The following is a 24,419-nucleotide window of genomic DNA, read 5'->3' on the forward strand; positions in this document are numbered from 1 at the left end:
GTTTCACTTTTTTTCCTTGCCTGTCGGCACTAAGCAGTACCAACATTTCAACCCCCCCCCCTAAAAAAATACATAAATCTTGGACGGTGGGAAGAGGAGTGTGTCTTTATTCTCACAATATATATCAAGACCCTACTGAAAAGGTTAGACATCATCAGAATTACCATCATTATAATCATCTTTATCCAGGACAGATGAAAAAAGGATGAGGAGTATATTTTCTTCTTAGGAACATCCAATATGGAAGGACTGGGAGCTGAGGAACTCTCCTGAAACCTTTTGCATTGGTCGGCTTGACATAACCCATCTAAAACCTGGCACAATCAAATACAGACACCTACACCTGGGAGTCCACTGTCTGATCAGATACTTGCATCTTTACCATCCAGCTTAAGGCCATCCATTCCTCATTTGAACTAATAAGGCCTTTACTGGATTGTCTGGTCTCCTGGCATCTGGTCCTCAAACATCTGTACTACAAAATGAGGAAAAGTCAGTTGAGGGAGCATGTAAAACTTGAAGAGTTACTGAAGATTTTCTAAACAGTAAAGGAAGGGCTGCTACTGGCCCAGACACAAGCACCCAGCATTCATGGATGAAAAAAAGCCTTTTTACAATTGCAATCGTAATCATAATCATAAAATTTTTTCTTTCAGAAAACACCTTGACTTGAACTGATCTTGCTTCTCTGGAATGCCAAGTACAAACAGCAGGATGGATACAGGAACCAAAATCTACTAAGCAGACATCATCTGACAAAGCTGGGACTCCAGTATATACACTATCTGCCAAAAGGATGGGCTACCTCAATATTGTCAGGCATCACCACCACATGTTCTCTGGGTGGTGCTCAAAGGAACCTGTAGAATCTCAAACTTCTATGTGCCATCTATTCTCTGTGCTTCTGTTGCAAGAATTTACAGCAAGAAAGATGCAAAAGACGGAAGGTGGAAACAAAAACATTCTATGCTAAAGAAAAGCCCATAAATTCAGAGTTCTCCTGAAGTATTCTGTTAAATGTGGCACAGTCCTTAGAATTACTAGTACAGCTCTATCCTAAACAAAATGCACAGCTTCTGGGAGTTTCTGGTACTGACAAGAGCACTTGTTGCTATGTTTCACTGGAGACATTGTGAAAATAACAAACAGTACCATTTAAAACACAACTTCAGATATTACAAAATGTCAGAAGAGGATATATTTTTCAAATTACTTTGAGATCTTAGTGTGTAGAAAAGACTAATGAACTACTTAAAGGTAGTGGCTTTAACCAGCCTCTTGGACAACAAAATGGAAGTGAAATGCATGGGCAGTTGCTTAATTTTTTTAATAGATGAATTCCTCTCTTTCCAGATATAACAAGTAACCATCCACAATCAGTAAAATTCTTCAGTATTTGAGACAGCACAGTAAAATGAGTACACACCTGTTGATAACTCTGAGAGCTTCATTAACACTAGTAACTTTAGCAACACAGTACAAGCACATATAAACTCAGAAAAAAAAATTACAATGTTTTGAACAGCACGCCAACAAATCACATGATAATTCTAACTAATTAACAAACAAAACATTAAATACCATTCCAAATGTTAAAATATTCAACTCAAAATAACAAATCTCCACAATCCTACATCAAACTTAAATAAATAGACAAATGCACCTCTCGAGAAACTTCACATTAAACAATGTTTACATACATCAATTTCTGAAAAACAGACCTTCGATCAGCAATTATACTTTATATAGTTTTATTTCATTAATATAATGCTGAAGTTGTCAAATCAGAAAATGCAAATTACTTTACATTTTTACACACCATAACTTCAAAAAAAAAAAAAAAAAAGATTGCCATATTTCTAGTTTATAACCTTTTACTTGCATTAGAGATGCAACAATATCACATTACCTCTCCAAGGTGGGAATCTCCAAGGGGTCCTTTGGTCTCAGGGTTTACTATTATCACTCGAACTCCAGGTAAGATCTAAACAGAAACAGAAGCAATGTTAGCTCTACTGTTCACGTAATAACACAAAAAACTCACTCTGCATGTCTACAGGTTTAGAGATGTTACTAGCACCTCTACATATACTGTTGCCTGTGGCACAGGAACCGTGATTTGCACAACAGTGTTCCACAGTAATGTGCCACTTTTGTATATAATGACAGGTTAGTTTATGCAGTAATCACTGGATGTTGGGGGCTGGTTCTGGACAGTTTAATGAGGAAGGGAAAGTATGGAATTTTGAAAAACTTGGAGTTGGGTACCATGAAAAATTACCAAAAAAAGTTATTACATTGCAGGTTTGAAAATGGGTATTATGTAGAGATCTGTGCAGTGACAGTATAATTTAGGAAATAGTTGACTGATACCCACATGACTAATACATGTTTACAGCAGTGGGAGTTTTAAAAGTTTTTTGTGCACTGGAAAAAGTCTTTGGAATATTCCTTCAGTCAACAGCTAAGACAGCCCCCAACCCTCACTCGCCCAAAGTCAGGATAACAAACAAATTTGAGAAGTAGTGTACTGCATCATCCATCAACCGTCAAAATGCCAATGCCTTTGAGGAAGTTACATTGTGTGGCAGTTAGTTTAAGCTGCTGGGGTGAGGGGAGTCAGGACACTGTGAGAAGATATGGATTTGTTTTCTTGATGGTTTCTGCCAAACAGTGATGTAGAAGGTTTAGTGCTATTTCAACACTTTGCAAGTTCTAGTGGAGGGTACGCACACAAACTGCTTATTTTACATTCTACATTAAGTGGGGGTTAGTTTAAGCTGTTGCGGTGAGGGAGGGCTGGAGATGCCACAAAGTAACATGCACTTGTTTTCTTGTAAGTTTCTGCCATGAAGTAATGTGGAAGGTTTAGAGCTGTCTCAGTATTTTGTAAATTCTGGTGGGGGGTATGCACTTAAACTGCTACCTTTACTTACTGTTCCACTAAAGCAGTTTCTGAACATTTTGCTCTAGTCATATTGGGTATATTTTCAACACAAATTTCACCTTGTAACACACAAATAACGGGCAAGTAGGCAACTCAAATTACAACTAAGAAGAAAACAACTACAAACTCTTCAGTGTTTTTTTAGTCCTGTTCTTATGAATAAGTCATGATTGCTGACTCAGGGATAAAAGTAGTTCACTTTTTCCCACCAAAACTCTGTAGCTTCCCCTTCTAACACAATACAGATGCCTGAAGCACTCATAACAGCAGTCCCCGATATTTAATATATGCCTGTGAAAAACTAAAGTAATCAGCCCTGTCCAAATGAATAAGCTACCTTCCCAGCATTCCGCAACACAGAATGCTAACATTCATTCACATTTTCTTAACTGTAAATAAAAATTTAAAAACAAACACCGCTGAGCAAAACAATGGAGGATTGCAGTCTCATTTAAATCACAAGTAGCTCCTAAATCCAATAGCCAATGATGTAAATAATCCAAGTGCAGGTATGTAAAAAGCAGGTTTATTAATAAAAGAGGTGCTCGCAGCCTGATGAGCTTCTTCAGACCTATACAACTAAACTGTCTGTAAACATCAGTTTAAAAGCCAAAATGGAAAATCCTGTCCATTATTTAAAGGTACATGGCTCATTAAAAATATCATGTAAAAAAGTCATATATAAAATTCCTATACACCATCATAAAACAGTGCGGCATTTCAAAACAAAGCCATTCATATTCATATCCATTATTGGAATAAATGAATCAAAAGTATGTGTGACAGATGGAAAATTTTTTAATAACATAACTATCAAAACATTGACAGAGCATCTATGCATATAAAGGTTCAAAAAGACCCTACTGGCCACAAAGTAAAAAACTCTTCATAGCCTCTTAGCATCTTTTGGACAATAACCTTCTTGATTTCAGCAAAGGTCGCAGGGGAACCCTTCCATTGAGACCTGAGCGAAACCATATTTCTCAGATGGTGCTGTTGAAATATACGCGGGAGAGGCCAGTGATGGCTTGGATAGCCAAGAGGGCGGTTCAAATATGGACAATGGAATTGCATTTCCCATTTTTTACACCAGGGATGTAGGTACACTTAAAGATATTTTCTCTAAGCATTGGCACGTTTTATCAGTTGACCCAACTATTAAGAGCCTTACAGGTACTGACCAGATTCGTTTACGGAATAAAAAGAACTTAAAGAGTTTGCTCTGCTACCCAAGGGTCCATAATGATCCACCTGCTTTGTTGGGTCCCTACATGACCACATGCGACAAATGCAATTTTTGTTCATATATAGAAACCGACCCTGTCTTCCGATATCCATATGGTTCGGTATTTACTACATCAGGACGAGGGCAATTGTATGTCCAGAGATGTAGTTTACCTAGCCTGCTGCACAGTCTGTCCAGCCTACTATGTAGGCAAGACCAATAGGACACTGAGGATAGGATTCGTGAGCATGTATACCACACAAGGAGAGGTACTACACATAATGCACTATCCAAACATACTAATGACAAAGGTCAAGAGCATCGTTTAAGTTCAGGATCTTGGAACAGATCTCAAGGACATACAGGAGAGGGACATTAACAATTATACAGAGACCAGGAAATCCATTGGATTATTAAGTTTAGGGCAGATATCACCCCAGGTCTCAATGGAAGGGTTCCCCTTTGCTGAAATCAAGAAGGTTATTGTCCAAAGATGCTAAGAGGCTATGAAGAGTTTTTACTTTGTGGCCAGTAGGGTCTTTTGAACCTTTATATGCATAGATGCTCTGTCAATGTTTTGATAGTTATGTTATTAAAAAAAATTTTTCCCTCCCCACCTGTCACACATACTTTTGATTCATTTATTCCAATAATGGATATGAATATGAATGGCTTTGTTTTGAAATGCCGCACTGTTTTATGATGGTGTATAGGAATTTTATATATGACTTTTTTACATGATATTTTTAATGAGCCATGTACCTTTAAATAATGGACATGATTTTGGCGCCATTTTGGCTTTTAAACTGATGTTTACAGACAGTTTAGTTGTATAGGTCTGAAGAAGCTCATGCCACCTCTTTTATTAATAAACCTGCTTTTTACATACCTCGCCTGCACTTGGATTATTTACATCATTGGCTATTGGATTTAGGAGCTACTTGTGATTTAAATGAGACTGCAATCCTCCATTGTTTTGCTCAGCGGTGTTTGTTTTTAACTATTTATCTTTGAGCTTGTTGTTCCGTTGAGCATTCACTCCACTGGTCCTCTTTATTCATTGTAAATAAAAATTGTTTAGTTTGAAAAAAAATCAAACAGCAGCACATTACATATCAGTTACTTCTAATGCAAACAGCAAATGAGAAACAAAAAGGAGTGACAACAAATCAAATCATGGGGTGAAACAAGGACACAAGTGTGTTTGTCTCTGTTTACCAATCTGAAGACTAACAATCATCATCACCATCAACAACCCCCTTCTTCCCATTTTATACATGGGGTCGGATTGTTGTGTCAACTGTTGCCACCTCTCTCTATTCAATGCCACACTCCTGCCTTCTTCGACACTCATGCCTGTCACAGATCTTTTCTCACACAATCCATCCACCTCTATTGCCTTCTTACTGTCTGTCCCAAATCTTCTTCACCAGATTGTCTTCTGCTTTTCTGCACATGTGCACAAACCACTGTAATCTGTTCTCTTTGATCTTTTCTGCAATTAAAGAGCAATATTCACATCCTCACCTCCCAAAAAAATTTGTCCAGTCTTTCTTTAAATATTTCCAGACTGATGCTTTCTCTAATCTCAAAGGTAATGTATTCTATAGAATGACTACACTAATTATTTGCAGGGTTAGAAAGAGAAAAACATTATTCTTTTTTCTGCCCTGGACAATGATTGGAGGACCGAAGTCACAAATTCAACTAAGACCTTCAAGGACAAGTTAGAAGAACTCAAAGCCAAACTTTTTAAGGTACGAAGCTTGCAATGTGACAATCTTTATCTAAATGAATGTTTAAAAAGAAAACGCATACAAAAGGGACTTAGAGTGCTTAAATTTCCTAATGGGCTGCGTGTGGGTGACAACGAATTTAAAAAACTTTTGGATACGTTTGACCGACAAGGTCTCAAAATGGTACAGTTTACTATTAAGCTCAACAACCATAATTTAGACAGGTTATTTAGTGAGCTTACCGAGTTAAATCAAGAAATTTTGAAAGGCTTATCATTTGAGTTTAATGTTAAGAAATACGAGAGAGATTTTTTTCTAAGGTTGAACAGCATGTTAAGGTTAATTTGCAGAGGAAACAAAAAAAGCTTTATAGAGATGGCAAAGACTATAACCAGCACACTGTTTATCCTTTACCTAAAGCTTACTTTACTAACACTGAGAGTTCAACATATTCAACAGTTCCAAATAGGGAGAACAATTATACCAATGGAAGTTATAGGGACCCTGAAGTAGTTTTTACATATGATGAACAGGATGAAAGTGAGAATCAAAGTGGGACAAGTCAAAGTTACGATCAGAACCACCCCCTACTAAAGGTCAGAAAGGATAGGGAATAAAAATACCTACAGAAGAAACAACAATTTTTTTACCCCAGACCAACAGTCCGAGGAAGGTCAGAAACAAACTGGGAAGGCAGAGGTGGAACAATTACAACAAACAAATGAAATAACGCCTAGCGTTAGAGAGTCTAATGAAATATCAGTTACTTATGAAGGGAAAATGTTGACCTCCCAAGGTTTTCACATTTTCAATTATACTAACATCAAGGTAGATAACACCTTTTTTTCTCTTTTTAAAAAAGGATTCAAATTTGTACCCTCTTTTAATGTGAGACCAATTGAAGTAGTAACAGAATTTAAATTATACACTAGGAAATTGAACCTTCAATTATTCTTTAAGGGGCAGAATGAGTCAGAATATTCTAATGAGCTTTTACTTAAAAAAAAAATTGTTTAACCCACCCACCCATCTGATGGTAGCAGCTTTTGATAACATCTGTAGTACCGAAATTTATTTTGTTATTTCAGTTAATAGTAAGAAGCAAAGCAATATTCAAATTTACATAGAGAAGAACGGATGTTAATGAATGACTTAAACCAAGGAAACTTGAGAATTATGAAGCTGGACAAGGGGGTGATGTGGTAATAGTACACAAAATGAATTACAAAGGAGACATGTTAGAAATTTTTCATGACACTGAAAAATAAGTTGATTTCTCCAGAAATGAGGGATTGATTGCACATAGGAAAATCAAATTGTTTTTAGAAGATGCACTTTTGCAGGGAAAATTTCATAAGATACTATTGGTTTTCTTAGTAATCCCCATCCAACAGTTCCTGTAGCTTTTGAAATACCAAAAGTTCATAAGGACATTTACCCCCCCCCCCCTTATAGGGTTACAACTGCAGCTCACAATAGTGTTACTTACCCTTTGGGTGTGTATGTTGATAGACTTATTCAAAGATCCATTAGTTGATTATTTGATTAAGGATTCTTGAGACTTTCTATCTAAAATTAAGAAAGAATGGTTTACAAATTAATGTTGCTTTAGAACTACTGCTATGGTAGATCTTTTAATTCTATACCACATGAAGAAGGGTTACAACTATTTGCTGAGGCCATAATGGACCTCACAGACTTAGTCCCACAATGGTTTACTTTACCGTTGAATTGATGGAAATTATTTAAAAAAACAACTTTTTTTATTTTGAAGGCGAGTACTTAAGGCAAATCAGAAGCTTGGCGATCTACACTAACCTAGTGTTATATGTCTGGGAGGGAAAACATGTTAAATCCAGTTTTAATGAACAGTGGGAGGTTTAACTTCTGCTATCTGGACAATCTGTTTATTTTATTGAAGAGAAACTCCCACCACATACAGGACATTACAGATTATCTAAATCAAATTTCTCCTAATTTTAGTTTTACTAGTGTCTTTTCAGACACTTCTATTAACTATCTTGATGTGACTCTTTATAAAGATCTGTATAACGGGGTTTATAGGAAAGCTACCCTTTCCAACAATTATCTAGATTTTAGGAGTAACATCCTCAACATATTAAGAAAAACAACTTTAAAGGGCAGCTGGTTCGAGTTGCCCAAATGTGTTCCACTTTATTAGATTTAAAATTGGAAGTGGATAACATTTCAAAGAGATTTCTAGATAGAGGGTATCCACCCTTGTTAATTCGGAATACGGTTAATAAAATTTTACAAGTTGGGGAAACAGATTTAAACCTTTATTAAGTAACAACTGTGAACAAACAGAAATAGGGAGACTTTTAACCCAACGACTAGTATGGTGGTACCATTTGGTCATGGTTACAAGGAAATTAAGGACATAATAAAAAAGAACGGGTAATTTTGACGACCACACCAGAACTGACAGAAACCCTAGGGGAGACACCACAATTTGTATATAGGATAAGGAAGAACTTTAAATTATTTTTTTGAACGCTTGAAACCAAGTACACAGTTGCATTTTAAGGGTATGGTTAAATGTGGACATTGTAAACAGTGTTCCTACATTTCAGAAGCACTTAGCATTTCTGTACAAAATATTTCTTTTGAAGTTATGCTGAAGAATGGTAACTGTAATACTAGAAGAATCGTACACATTGCAATTTGTACAAAATGTAGTTTTTTCTACACTGAGAAAATGGAAAGACAACTAAAAAACAGGATTTAAGAGCATTTGTATGCAATAGCTAAGAAAACCCCTAATAATGCACTCTAAGCACAGTCTGGCTTGTCAAGGTTTTTCTAAATTCAAATTTGGTATTTTAGATATTATTCCAAAAAATTCTAGAGGAAGCTGGTGGGAAAGTACAGTTGGGTACACTTACCATAAATGTAGATGTTCGAGTGTATTCACTGTTGCAGTCATTACATTTGGGTAATCTGCTGCAGGTTGCCTTCAGTCGGCCTGAATAACAAAGTCTTGGGTCCTGCGTCGGTTGCTGTCTTCTCTTGCATGACGTCAGGTCGTCAGGGGTATAAAACATGCAGCAGATGCCATTTTATTCAGTTTTTCTTGCCCCAGATGTCAGGTGCCCCCCCAAATGGGGAGCAGAAATATATATACAAATAAACAGTAAATATATAGGTGCACTTTTAAAAACATAAACTTTACTTTCAACTAAAAGCAAATACACCACAAAGGCTTTTGAGTATAGTGAAGGAAAGAAAAGGTATAGAAAGGGGGATGGCAGGTGGGTAACCCGGACTGAAACAGTGAATACACTCGAACATCTACATTTATGGTAAGTGTACACAACTGTATTATGTTCATGTTTCACTGTTGTAGTCATTACATTTGGGTAGAATCCCAAAGCTATGGATGGGAGGATGGAACTAAACAGCATTAGGAGCGACTATAAGGCCCTGCAGGACTGCAGTGGCAAAGCCTGCCCTGGATTTGGAGAAGAGAGGTAAATGATAATAAATGATAATGCTTTGTGAAGGTATGAACAGAGCTCCAAGTAGCAGCTTCTAGAATGTCTTTGGTTGGGACCCCTCTGAGAAAAGCTGTTGAAGTAGCGGCAGCCCTGGTGGAATGTGTTCTGATCCCCTTGGGCACAGGTTAACCATGGTGCAAATAGCAGAAAAAAATGCAGTGGCTTATCCACTTAGAAATAGTCTGCTTTGATATAGCCTTCCCCTCTAACTCTGCAGCAAATGCTACCAGTAGTTGTTCAGACTTTCTTAGAGATTTGGTCCTGTTTAAGTAGAATCGTAGTTGTCTGTGTACATCCAATGAATGCAGAATCAGCTCCCCCTTGTTCTGCGGATTTGGGTAAAATATTGGCAGGTGAATGGTCTGGTTAAGAGCCACACTGGATACCACCTTAGGCATAAAAGGAGGATTGGTCCTGAGGGACACCCTGTCCAGGTAAAATGTAATAAAAGGCTTCACAGCCATGAGAGCCTGTAGTTCTGAAATCCTTCTTGCTGAAGTAACTGCCAAGAGAAAAGCTGTTTTCCAAGATAGAAATTTTATATCCGCAGTAGCTGCTGGTTCAAAAGGAGGCAGGGTGAGTTTTTCCAGCACAAAATTGAGGTCCCATGCAGGAGTTGGTGATCTTCTGGGAGGCCTTAAATTTTTGGCCCCTCTAAGATACTGTTTAAGCAGAGGATGAGAAAAGGGGGGAGGCTCTGTGTTGTAATGAGCCGAGATGGCAGAGGCATGGATTTTTATTGAGGAAAAAGATAGGCCCTTGTCAAGCATCTCAGTCAAATATTGTACAATCTGAGGAATACTGGGCTTTGCTATGTTTATTCCTTGTGCTTGGTTCCAAGCACAAAATCTGTTCCATTTATCAGCATAAGATTTTCTAGTACTAGGCCTTCTGGCTTCCAAAATGACATCCATCACAGATTTACTGAGAGGTGTTGTTTGAATAATTAGTTGATTAGCCATGCTGCAAGATTCAGAGTTTGGAGCTGAGTGTGCAGAATTTAATAGTTCTGCCGAGACAGTAGATGAGGTATTTGAGGCAAGTATCATGGAAGAAGGTGAGACATATTCCTTATAAGAGGGTACCAGTGCTGGCGAGGCCAGTCCGGAGCAATTAGGACAGTTTTTGTTTTTTCCTGTCTGACATTTAGTAAGACCTTGGAGAGTAGAGGCAGAGGGGGAAAGGCATAGGTTTTTCCAGCTGAAGGATAGGGCATCCACCTTCCATGCTTTTTTGTGATGAGTTCTTGTGCAGAATTTGTCCAACTGATAATTTTAGGGAGAGGCAAATAGATCTATGTCTGGGCACCCCCATTTCTGTGTTAACATGCTGAAGATTTGTGGATCCAGTTTCCATTTGTGCGGGACCATAAGATTTCTGCTTAGGTCATCTGTCAGAGTATTTTGCTTTCCTGGCAGGAATTGAGCTTGAAGATGTATTTGGTAAGTTAAGGCTATGTTCCACAAGTCCATGGCTAGTCTGTAAAGGGGGTAGAAATGTGTACCCACCTACTTGTTTATGTACCACATAACTGTGGTGTTGTCAGTCTTTATCAGTTGTTGTCCTGGATGAAGTAAGTCTTTGAAGGCTGTCAGAGCATTCTGAACAGCTAGCATCTCTTTCTGGTTGATATGCAGATGCATTTGGTGTGGGCTCCATTTTCCCTGAATGCATCTCCCTGCCAGGTGGGCCCCCCAAGCATAGTCTGATGCATCTGTAGTTAGAGTTTGGGTGGCAGGGGGTAGAGTGAATTTGTTGTGACATGTCTCTGCCCACCAAAGAAATTCCTGTTGTAGGCAGGGAATGAGAGGAATCACTGTTTCCAGACTGTGACAATGCTGACTCCAGAAACTTTTTAGGTACCATTGAAGTTTCCTCATATGCAGTCTCGCATATGGAATTAGTAGAATGCAGGATGCCATGAACCCCAAAGCCTGCAGAATTTGTCTTGCAGATAACTGTTTTTTGTTGCCATTTGTTTGAAGTATGTTGTCAGTTGCCTTTGTTTGTCTGGCGTGAGTTAAGCTATCTGGGCAGTTGTATTCAAGCTTGCACCCAGGAATGTAATTAATTGAGAGGGTACCAGTTGTGATTTCTTTTTGTTTATGGTGTACCCTAGGCATGCTAGAAGCCTTTTTATAAATGCCAGATGTTGAAGAAGAGTGTCCTTGTCCTCTGCTTGAATGAGACAATCGTCCAGATAAGGATACATTTGAATGATTCTTTGTCTGCAAAATGCAATTACTGGTGCCAGGTACTTTGTAAAGACCCTGGGCACAATAGATAAGCCAAAGGGTAGTGCAGAGAATTGGTAATGCAAAAAACCTGCTATGAAGCGGAGGTATCTTCTGCATGATTCCCTTATTTGGATATGCAGGTATGCCTCTTTTAAGTCTAGAGTTACTAACCAAGTATTCCTGCCTAGCATAGGTAGTAGCTGTTGTAAAGTCAGCATTTTGAATTTTGGAATGTCCAGGAACATGTTGAAAATCGATAAGTCCAATATTGGATGCCATGAATTGCCTTTTCTGGGTACCAGGAAAAGTCATGAATAAAAACCTTGTCCTTTTTCCTTTTCTGGTACCGGTTGAATAGCCCCCATATCCATGAGGGACATGACTTGTTTCTGGGCCGCTGCCCACTGGTTTTGTGGCAGATCTGGCCATCCGTTTGGAATTGGCAAAGTATGGAAATGAAATCTGTACCCCTGGGATACTATGTTTAATACCCACTTGTCCTGGGTAATTAACTGCCAATTTTGAGCATGAAGTGCTAGTCCCCCCCCCCCCAAGGGGGCTGCCAAAAGATAAGTGCTTGGTGATGGTAGAGGAAAGTCATTGAGACTGCTTACTGTAGGGTTGTGCTTTGTTTCCCCCAGATTTAGAAGTGGAGGCACCCCATTGCTTTGACCTGTAAGAACCCTGTGATTGGTATCTGGAGCCTTTTGATCACCTGGATTTGCCCCGAGTGGCTCTGTTGGACACATGAAAGGACCAATTTTTAGTAGGCCAGTGCCTACTGAACCTGGGTGGCTGCACTTGCAAGAAATCTTTTACAGTTTGCATAGATTTAGCTTTGTCTTCCATTCTCTTTAAAACCTCTTCTGCCTTATTACCAAACAGAGTATCATGTTGCAAAGGGGCATCCAACAATTTAGCTTTAACATGATCAGGCAGATTTTGCTCCTTGAGCCAGGCATGCCTTCTAATCACAGATCCAGTAACGGCAGCCCTACAAGAGGCCTCCAAGGAATCAAAACCACATTGCAAAGTATGCTTTCCAACCTCTTCTGCTGAATGCAATAATTCCTGTAACTCTTTATTTTCCACACAATCAGAAATTAACATAATTTTCTGTTTCAGTAAGCCCATAACATGCTGTTGATATTTAAGCATATGAAACTGGCAGTTTAAAGCCCTGACTGCCAAGGTTGCAGACATAAACCTTCTTACCTCCATCTATCCAGCGCCCAGGAATCTCTATCAGAAGGGGTAGGATTTTTGGCTGTAGAGGCCTTTACACCCTTGGGACCCTGAGAAATAGTCTCTGGATCAGCAGCAGGATTTTTGAAAATAAATTTGTGGGAGTCAGGAACCCTGTAATATCTGTCTGGCTTACTAGGGGCTGGAGGCAGGGAATCAGGAGCCATGCTTGATTCTGAGAACACATCATCAACAATGTCTAATACAGGAGGTATTGCCAAAGGCCTATGCTGAGGAAGAAGAAAATCTCTAAGCCTCTTTTTTGATTCAGAGAAGTCCTGACTCTCCCAGTGAAAATGTTCTCTTAAAGTATGCAAAGTCTCTCCAAAAGAGTAATCCTCAGGAGGAGATGCAGATGGGATGGATTCCTCTGCATCAGAATCCTCATAGGGTGGAATAGAAAATTCCTGATCAGAAGAGGAATCAGAAGAAATGGAAACCTGATCCGAAGATTCATAATTAGTGCCTTGCTTAGGCCTCTTAGCAGGGGGGGGGGGGTTGGGAAACCCTGATCAAGGTAAATAAATCCTCAGCCATTTTGATAATCTGTTTTTTAGGCATAGGGGCCTGAGGACGTGGCTCATGCGTCATTTTTTTAGACACAGAAGCTGTTTTTGACCTTGTTATTGTTGCTAGCATCGGTTTAATATAAAAAGGTTGAGGCCTGAAAACACCCTCAGAAGCCAGTGCCTGCTCAGCGGCTCTGGACCCATCCAAAGTAGAAACATCCACGGGTTCAATACTCGAGAATCTCGTGGCATACCGGACTCCGAATGGGTCTCGGTAGAGGCCTGTGACTCAAAAGTAGCAAGTATCAGGGGCTGCGAAAGCGCCTCACTGAGTACCAGCGAACAGACGACTGGCTTAGGAGAAGCTTCATCATCAGTTTTGGACCTTGACGGTCTGTCTCTGTCTTTTTCTTTGCAGTTTTTATGAACTGCGGTAGTCGGAATGCTAACTGATGTCATTTCAGGATAATTAAATCTTGAACCAAAATATTTAGAAGCAAAAATATACCGATGCTTAATAGTGCGTTGGTTAAATCTAGCACAAAACCGACAGCAAGGCACGTTATGATCTGGGCCTAGGCAAGGAATACAGTACAAATGAAAATCCTTATGAGGTATTTGCTTTCCACAAGTAATGCAATTATTAACTTTTACTGACATCGGTAAGGAGCAATAAAAAGTTTCCCCAGCGGGGAACTTAGCTTTAGTTTGAAGACTTTGGTTCTAAAACTCGAATACGAAAATTTCAGGAGTCGGCCGACCGGCACTTGCGAATTGCTTCTGCTTCGGGCACCGCGCGGCAAGAAAGACTGAATAAAATGGCGTCGGCTGCATGTTTTATACCCCTGACAACCTGACGTCATGGAAGAGGAGACAGCAACCGACGCAGGACCCAAGACTTTGTTATTCAGGCCGACTGAGGGCAACCTGCCAGCAGATTACCCAAATGTAATGACTGCAACAGTGAAACATGAACATCCTGAAATAGAAAAGAGGGAGTTACAGTGGCAAGTTAGATTAAATGCCACTAACCCACCAGGACTTAATGCAAATATTTCTGTCCTACCTATGTTAAAATTAAAAGCACAAAAATTATAAAAGGTGATTCAAGTTAGGTTTTTAATAAAAAAAAACACTTTTTGACAATCTGTTTACATTTTTTGGAATGTTTTATGTTTTAGTACTTAAAGTTAGTTTGTAAGAGGCTTTATCATGTGAACTTGTTGATGTTTTTAAGAAAATTGTTCAAAAATGAGATGGGTTAATTGGATGATTATGAGTCTAATTAGTCAATTTATTGGTTCTATTTAAACTGGGTTTTGCGATGAAATAACTGTTCTGAAGAAGTCTCAATATCTTGTGGGATGAAAGCACTTAATAAATCAAATTGTATTGTTTTTTTCATTGTGGAAGTGTTTCTGTAGGTCAAGATACTACAAGAGTGGTTCCAGGAGTTATTTCTTGTGGTTTAAGCCATTTTGGAGTTTTACTAGTACTTTGGTTAGCTTAAGGGCACCTTTTGGTATTATTTTAGTTGTTCTATAGAATGGATGAAGCAAAACAATGACATGATTAGCGCTGTCATAGTAAATGAAATTGAAGTGATGAACTGACTTGCTTCCTGTGCCAATGGTAAAGAGTATGAATCTTTCCCTCCTTATATGCCTTACGAGTGGCCTTGAGCAAATCATTTAACCAGACAGTGCTTTACGGCAATTGGGAATTTGGGCTTGGCTTCTTAAAGGTCTCCTGGAAAGTATGCTTTGCAACTAAGAATTATGAACAATGAGTTCCACTCTACACATATTCTACATCTAGTAAAAAAAAAAATAAGTAACACACTGATGCAAATAATTTATGTAAAGGAAAAAAATGTTACTAAATTTTAGCTCTGGAGAAAATACTGGTGTATGTGCGTCTGCAAAAAGAAAATATTTTGTGACTGTTAGGACAAGCTAGACTGCATAGCCTGGCTGACAGTTTAGAACAGTTCAGAAGAGGTATAAATCTCTCTCTGATTTCACTATATTTTTAGAGTGCACAATGCTCAGGAAGTATAAATTTAGTCATGGCAGGAGGTATAACTCCATCAAGGTTCTAACCTGTACCCAGTCCTTCTACAGGAACTAAGCTCAATAAAAGCAAAATAAATAAATAAATAATAAGAAAACAAAAGCTCCCATAAACCCAGAGAAACCTGGTATATTTACTTTGGCGCAGATATATTCAGAAGCCACTATAAAGCCTCAAGACTACATGCAATGAAACACAACCACCCAGCAAAATCTGCTTGAAACAGACAGCTTAAGTACTCAAACCCTCACAGCACACATACTTAATGGTGTAGAGTATTTGAGCAAATGCATCACAATGTTAAAGAGTGCTTTTCTGCAGGAAACTCACTTCTCTTTTCTTACGTTTTATCATGCCAAATTAACTAAAGTTCTGAAACAGAGAAGTCACAAACAGGAACAAAAACCTGTTTTGATCTTTCTCCATGATGTTACTAGCTTTGAGTACTTACTACACTTCGAAGAGGAAAAAAAATCACTTCTATATAGAGACAGCAACAGCAGAAGAGTAAATGTTACGCTCAACCCAATATGCCTCAGCAAGTGTGAAATGAGCAATGTTAGAAATTCATTGAATAGTTGTGTAAAATCTTCCTATAACAATAGATGTCCTTCTCTTCCCTGCTGCAGTATTCTTAACAAGATGGCGATCTCCGCTGCAGGCAACCTGATGTCATCCAGTATGCAAAAGTCTTTCAGTACTTCAGGATGCATGGTATGTTGCATGTGGGCTGCTGTCGTACATCGGATATAAAAGTGACATTCACAAGCATCTACCTCAGAAATTCTCTGCTGCCAGTCCGTATGCCACCTTGAACGTCAGTCTGCTCGCTTAGTCATTTGTTTTTTTCTGCAAATTCTCAGATAAGTGCCCCCATTAGGGAAATCTTGTTTTCTTTTACTACTGTTTAGTGGGAGGGTTCATGTCATCCAGAAAAGGCAAATGGCAGCGTGGAAGACAAATTCCACTTAAAGATGGCCATCTTCAGTGTCTGTTTTATCTAGGGCCTACCCATGATCACAAATCCTGTCCCATTTTCCAGGCCTTTGTACTCAAGATCCTTAGAAATAGGCTTTCCTCCTCAGCCATTTACTTGGAAAACCACCGCTTAAAATTATTAGCAAAAAGCACGATGGAAGGTTCCTTGGGGCCTGAGACTGAGTTGGTCACCAAGTGGAAGGCCAAAATGCTGAGGCCTAAAGCTGCTGCACCTCTTCATACTGACATCTCTGCTGAGGTGTATGAGAGCAGGAGATACATCTGGTTTCTGGTTCCAGATTGCAGTCTGCGCATGATATTGAGGCCGTCTTGAATCCGACCACTGGCACATCCTTAAAGGCTGAGCAGACAAACATCCAGGATGTACAGGAGGAATTGTGGCTTGTAATAACCAAAGGCCCTAAATGACACCTCAGATCCTGGTGCAGGTGGAAATCCACACAGATGTCATTGAATGTAGGCCTATTCCAGGCCCTCCAACATTATATAGGGCAGACCTGCATCAAAAGAAAAAGCAAAAAAACAAAACATTTGTCTTCCCCAAAGAAACCTTATAATAACTGGGAACAATTCAAAGGTTTTTTCAAGGCCCTCGTGTGTTTCAATCCCTACAATGCCATGCACAGCATCTCCACAAAAAAAGAATCAGGGAAGAGGTTTCCTCAGATGAAGAGGCCTCTTCAAAAGAGGAATCTCTAGCCTAGTCCTCACAGATCCCCTGCCATCTAGATTATGCTTCCCAGGAGGAAGACTCTAATGGAACTGACTCACCCATGGAAGAACTCTACTTTGGTGAGACCTTAGTTAAAATAAGAACATTTCAAATGGGATAGCACTAAGGTATCTTAAGTACAAAAAAGGTACTACAACCTTCTACAGTTTGAATCACCCAGTACTTCAGCTACTTTTCCTGTGTTACCTGCTTTCTTGGATGCATTTTCCTTTGCTTCTAAGGCCCAGACTCCCAGCCTCCTGCTCCTAAGAAGCCTGACCCATTTTACAAGGTCTCTGAGGACTGTAAATTCTAGTTTAAATGTCCTTCAGCAGATCCATCAATGATTTCAGTGGCTTCAGACAAACTACCCAGGTTGCTGCTTTCAACCTCTTTCCTTCCTTTAGAAAAGGACTGTAAGAACCTGGAAAGACTAGGCAAGAAAGTGCATACTTCAGTCACCTTCACATTTAGAGCCATTAATTAACAGACAAGCATGACCAAATTTGCCTTAGACCTTCTCTCCCAACTCTCCCAGGTCATTTCAGATTTATATGACTCAGACAATAAGACTTGGGCTGCATCCTTGATGGGATCTTCTTCACAGGTAGTCTGCCACTCCATCAAATACAGCTATGATGTTGCAGAGGCTTCTGCCAGGGAGGCTGCTTCTGGTTCTGTCTTAAGGAGATTTTCTTGGTTAAGGCTCCAGCCATGACCAGAGGATATTAAATCCAAGCTTATGCATGCCCCACTGAACAACTCCACTTTATTTGGTCCTGCAGGGGTTAGTTTATTTAAATCTCTGCAGGAAAAAGGAAAAGAGATGCAGGAATTAAAGTATGTTTTTTTTCTCCAGTGCCTAAATTCCAGACAAAATACCCAGCAAAGACTGCCTATGTTCATAACCAATCACGCCCTCCTCCACCTAAAACAAAAAAGGACAGTAGGAGACCTCAACATTCCAGGGCTGCTCCTGCAACTCTGGTTCAGAAGCGGCCCTTTACAGACAAACCTGGTTTCCTCTGACTATCCAATTCACCTCACTCACATTCCACTTTCCCAGTGCCTCTCTCTGTCCCTGCCAGTCTGGGAAAGCTAACTCAAGACTCCTGGGTTCTCTCCATCATTCAAAAAGAGTACTTTCTGGAATAAGACTTCCTGCCTTCCTTCAGGGGCTCTCATCAACCAGCAAGTAACAACTTACCCTCCTTTCTAGAGGTACTTCTAGACTATGGAGACAAAAAAACATTCATGAAGTCCCTCAAAGCCAAAAATGAAGAGGTTTCTACTTTACAGTGTTCCTGGTGCCCAGAAAGGATGGCCCTTACAGGCCCATCTTAGATGTGCCTCATCTCAACACCTTTCTGAAGGTACCCACCTTCCGAATGTTAACTCTTCAAACCTTGTTCCCTCATGCCGGCGTGAATGACCTGAGACGTACCTCCCTGGACTACATGAAAAGAGACATAGAGGAGCTCTCTGATTATGTAGCCCAGGCTGGTATGACCCTGACCCTGAGCAGCATCTTGCCCTCACCAAGAATGATGCCACAATACAAAGACAAGATGACCAGCTTTAATAATTGGCTCAAATACTGGTGTCATTCTAGGGGGATCCAATGTCTGTCTGCTTGGGATGACATGCTGGACAAGCCACGGTGCTTCGCAAGGGACAGCTTGCATCTGTCACCACTGGGCTTCCGGATATTGGCTAAGGCTCTTGCCACCCCCATAGTGCCTTTTTTAGGCAAGGCTCAAAAGACAAACCCACCTCCTTAGAAAACAAAAAATGGAAAAAAAATAAGGGTAATGCTGCTCAACGCCAGAAGTCTAAATCGCAAGATGCAGGCTCTCGAAGCACTCCTCAGTATGGAGAACATCGACGTCTGTGCAGTAACTGAAACCTGGTTCAAGGCTCCTGAGAGCACTCTAGCGCTACCAGACTATACCTCGTATCATGCTTTTCGGCCCCAAAACTCGAGCCAAACCAAAAAGGGAGAGGGAGTGTCCATATTCATCAAGGACACCGACACCTCCAGGTTAGTGGCAACACATGAAGCATCAGAGACCATCCAGGTGCAACTAACCATAGGCAAAACTGCTATACAACTGGTAGCATGTTACAGACCACCCTCCCAATCTCAGGAACCCCACTCAGCCTTCCTGATGACATTGGAGGATATGAATGTCTCACCAAACACCATCATATTGGGAGACTTCAACTACCCTAACATAGACTGGGTGCATTATTCTAGCCCAAACACCCTAGCCCAAAGGTTCCTGGAATTCATAAATTCAAACGCAATGGAACAGCTAGTCACCTCTAGATAATATACTAGACCTGATCATCACAAACATAAACATAGGGACAAAGTGCTCCACACCGGTAGTATACCCTTCACTAGTGAGATCTGACCCCAAACTAATCACCCTGGATATACATATCCCACCTCCACCCCCAACACAAAAGACTACAGTGAAAAACTTCTCAAAAGCCAACTTTACACTTCTTAAAACTGAGATGGTATCCTTTAAGCCCACTGGGACAGTGGAAACCACATCCCACAATGCAGAATCCTTCACAAATGCTTTCTACGGACATCTCCAAGAATGCATGGATCATGCAATCCCAAATAAAACCAAGACCCTCTCCACCAAGGGCAGGCGTCCTGTCTGGTGGACCCCAGCCATAAACAAATTGTATAACAAAAGAAGGAAGCTACTGCACGACAGTGCAAAATCCCATAAAGAGAAGGCATCTCTGATCAGCACTAGTAGAAAGCTATGTTCTCTCATAAAAACATCCAAGGCCAACTTTGAGAGAAAAATCGCTATGGACACTAAAGATAACCACAAAGCCTTCTTCAGCTATGTTAGAAACCTGGGCGGAAACCCTCAGATATGTTCAGAGTTAGTTCACAATGACAAAAAATACACTGAACCCACAGATATTGCCAACATTCTGGCAGACAGGTTCAGTGCAAATTTCTGCCCTCCCTCACCCATAAAAGAAGAAATACTTATCCCAGCTGAATGTAACCTCCCTGTCATCTCAGATGTCCAGGTGAGAACCGCCCTCAGCAAAGCTAGAAACACAGCATCAATGGGACCTGACAGTATCCTGGGTTGCATGCTACGTGAACTCCAAGAGGAGCTAAACCCGCACATAAAAATGCTATTTAACCTTAGCCTTACTACAGGATATGTACCTGAAAACTGGCGTACAGCAACAGTAGTCCCCCACCCCACAAAGGAGGCACCTCTACTGACCCTGGTAACTACCGCTCCATAAGCTTAACCAGCCTGGTCTGCAAAGCTATGGAAAGAATCATTATGGAACTAATAAACAGAGACATTGGGGATTTACAGACACTTGATCCCACCCAGTTCGGCTTTGTAAAAGGCAGATCCTGCCTTTTAAACCTGGTTGACCTTTTCGAAACAGTCACTAGAGCCATTGACGAGGGCAAAGCAGTCCATACAGCCTACCTGGACTTGGCCAAAGCTTTCGACACAATACCCCACTCTGGCATCATAGACCAGCTCAACAGCTTAAATGTAAATCCATATGTCACAAGATGGGTGGCAAACTGGCTAAAGGATAGAACCCATGAAGTCAAAATCGCTGGAGCCATGTCAGACTCAAAGCCAGTGACAAGTGGTGTCCCACAGGGCTCTGTCCTGGGACCCCTCTTGTTCGGCATTTATTTCCCAGATGTGAAAGCAAACATGGGAGGGTTGTGGCTGACAAAGTTTGCAGATGACTGCAAGCTAGGCGCCATAGTCGATACACCAGCTGACACATACATCCTATAGAAAGGCTTCACTGAAATGGACAACTGGTGCTGGAGTCATGGCCTTAAACTAAATGCCAAAAAATGTATAGTCATCCCCTTTGGGAAAAACAAAGTGCCCACAAATTATCACATAGGCGGTAACCCACTGAGTACGGAAAAAGTAATCAGAGACCTGGGGACCCAAGTCGATAGTGACCTCTCATTTGACACCCACGTTGCCAAAGTGGTTAGAAAGACTTTCTACCTTGCCCACCTTATCATGAAGGGATTCACACCCAGATCAAAGGAGGACATTGTGCCCCTGTACGCCTCCCTTATCAGGCCCATGATTGAGTACAATGCCCCATTTGGTATGTACCTCACCCGGCACTTGCAACAGCTACAGAGACCCCAAAAGTACCTCACCAAGAGGATCAAGGGTCTCCAACATATGTCGTATGCTGCCAGACTAAAGAAACTCCAACTCTATTCAGTAGCATACCGCCTACTCAGAGGTGATCTGTGCCTGACGTACACGGCCATGTCCAATCAGGAATTGATGGACATGCTCCACCTCAAAAAATCCAAATCCATCAGAACCATGAGAGCTAAAGATTTGAACCTCAGCACAAATATGAAAAGGACATGCTGGAGGGCCAGATTCATAACTCAGAGGCTTCCCATACTCTGGAACAGAATCCCAGTTCATGTTAGGCAGAGCCCCTCGCTGACTCTCTTCAAGAGAAATCTTGACGAGTGGATGGGAGATCGTAGATTTACCCCAGGGGTCATCTCTGTGTCACTACTAGACAGAGGCACAGTAAACCAATTCTATTATGTAAGGGGGTCTTCACTGTGCCACTACTAGACAGAGGCACAGTATTCTAAATCTATTCTGTACACTTTTGTACCATTACATGGGGTGGCGAAAGCCACATCACTATGGCTAGGCTTATAAATGCTCCAGGGCAGATAGCCTAGTACCAAACTATGAAACTATAATTCTGACACAAGCTTTGTTAGCCTCCCTGGATATCAAAGATGCATATCTGCACATTCCCATACACCCCAACTGCAGGAGGTTTTTACATTTCTCTGTGGCTTCCTGGCATTCTCAGTTCTCTACCTTGTCCTGTGGACTTTCTATAACACCAGGGGTGTTTACAAAATGCCTAGCTCCTGTCATTGCCTATTGCAGGCTTCAGGACATCCATGTTTTCCCTTACCAAGATGTTCTCCTCTTTATGGCAATTTCCCCAGAAACCCTACAGGAAAATATTCCTTTTACCATTTCTCTTCTGCAATGCCTGGGTTTCACCATAAACTACAAAAAAATCCATTCTTTGCTCCTCTCAGGATTACATCTTACTGGGGTGCAGGACTCAGACAAACCTCATGAGTCTCTCTCCATCCTCAAAAGGCACTGGCCCTCTAGTCCTACTTCAGAAACCTTTTGCCTCTCCACCACATTTCAGCCAGGGAGTACCTCTGGATTTTGGGTTTCATGGCATCTATTATCCCAATGCTCCCTCTGGAAAAACTTCACATGAGGAAACTTCTGTGGTTTCTAAAGTCTGTTTTGATGCAGCATTTACACCCTCTAGACTTTACAGTTCCTCTCATCTCCTATCTGAAGAGGGAACTTCAATGGTGAATCCATCAAGTGTCTCTCAACCCGGACTCCCCTTGCACTTCCCACCTCCAGTTCAAGAGCTGTTCAGCTGTTCACTGATGCTTCACATGTAGGATGGAGGGCAGCTTTTGGAAATTTGAAAGCTCAAGGGTTATGGTCCCCCTCACAACAGAGAGAACACATCAGTGTAAGGGAGATGAGGGTCCTGCAGCTGGCTATTCAAACCTTTCATCCTCTCTTTCTTCCAGGACCCATAAAAGTGTTTACAGACAATATGACGGTCCTCTGGTATATGAACATGCAGGGGGAATCAAATCCTGCCTGTTATGCAGGCTGGCACTCCAGGTTTGGGAGCGGGCAGTCCAATACAGGGTTATGCTCCAGGCAGTGTACACCTCATCCAACCAAACTGCATGGCAGACACCTTGTGCAGATCCCTACAACAGTCCCATGAATAGATGTTTCAAAGGGATGTGTTTCTGGACATTGTCCACCAGTGGACTATTCCTCAAGTAGATCTCTTTGTCTCCCCCATGAACTGACAATTTCCACAATATTGTGCCACAGCCCCTCAAACTCTGGTTTGGAAGCTGGAAGCCCTTTCATTTTCTTGGAAGGGATGTTCCTGTATGCATTCCCTCCCATTCCAAAAGTCCTGTTCAAAATTCAACAAGACAAACCAAAAATCTTGCTGAAGACCCCTTTTTGCCCAAGACAGCATTGGTTTCCCCTTCTCCTGCATCTAGCCAAGGGCAACCATCACAATTTACCTCACAGGGTGGACCTTCTCAGACAAGACAAAGGAACTCTCATCCATCCCCACTTGTCTACCCTTCAGCTGACTCTGTGGGTGATAGGGTTTTAACTCCTTTAGACACCTGTTCTTGGAGGACATGTCTACAGATCTGTAGGAAGGCAGGAAACCCAATACCAGAAAATCCTACCTAGCCAAGTGGAAGAAATTTTCAATCTGGTGTCTTTCACGAAACCTGGACCCACTATCAGTGGAAATCCCTCTGGTTCTATCCTATTTGTGTGAACTGCTCAATACTGGCTTGGCCTACTGTTCAGTGAAGGCCCATATGTCAGCTACTTCTGCCTGTCTGCTTCTACTCCCCCAGCTATCAGGTTTGAGAATAAATAATTTCTTAAAGGCGTCCTTCACATTCGACCTCCCAGGAAACCTATTCCTCCACTCTGCGATCATAATTTTGTGCATCTTTGCTCCTGGAAAACTGTGCTTCTCCTAACTACTATTTCAGCCAGATGTGTGTCTGAGCTCCAGGCCCTTATGGCCTCTCCCCCCCCTTTTTGGTTTTCCATAAAGACGGGGTGTCCTCGCATACGACCTCTTTTTTTATGCCCAAGGTAGTCAATGAATTGTCACTCAACCAATCCATTCAGTTACCTACTTTCTTTCCTTCTCAAGAAAGTCCTAGTGAGAAGGTCTTGCACGCCCTGGATGTGCATAGGCAACTTAGATTTTACTTGGATAAGACCAAAGCTATAAGGAAATCAGACCAGTTTTTTGTCTCCTATCACCCCAGGGCTCTGCGACTGCCTGTTTCCAGAGTATTTCTCCCTGGATTTCTACAGCCATTTCATTCCGCTATGTGAAGCATGGGAAAACCTTTGCTTCATCCGTAAAGGCCCATTCCACTAGGGCCATAGCCTCGTCAAGTCCCTTCTTCAAGGGATTGGACACTAGCTCTATTCTCAAAGCAGCTACATGGACCAGTGTACACACCTTCAATAAATGTTACAAACTGGATGGCATTTCTAGGTCCAGACAGAGCTACAGACAGCC

At 41.0% G+C, this 24,419-nt stretch overlaps 1 protein-coding gene across 3 annotated transcripts in view; it reads right to left on the minus strand.

Moving 5' to 3' along the window:
- The window catches only part of DIP2B (disco interacting protein 2 homolog B), a 2,678,679-nt gene that overhangs the window by 191,022 nt on the left and 2,463,238 nt on the right, over nucleotides 1–24,419 (minus strand). For all 3 annotated transcript variants that reach the window (XM_044083475.1, XM_044083472.1, XM_044083474.1), the window contains exon 35: nucleotides 1,910–1,984. In XM_044083475.1, the coding sequence (XP_043939410.1) occupies nucleotides 1,910–1,984 (75 nt within the window). The remainder of the gene's footprint in view (nucleotides 1–1,909; nucleotides 1,985–24,419) is intronic.

Source organism: Protopterus annectens, chromosome 9.part0 (assembly GCF_019279795.1).
Source record: "Protopterus annectens isolate FY-2018-M chromosome 9.part0, PAN1.0, whole genome shotgun sequence".
Classification (NCBI taxonomy): Eukaryota; Metazoa; Chordata; order Ceratodontiformes; family Protopteridae; genus Protopterus; species Protopterus annectens.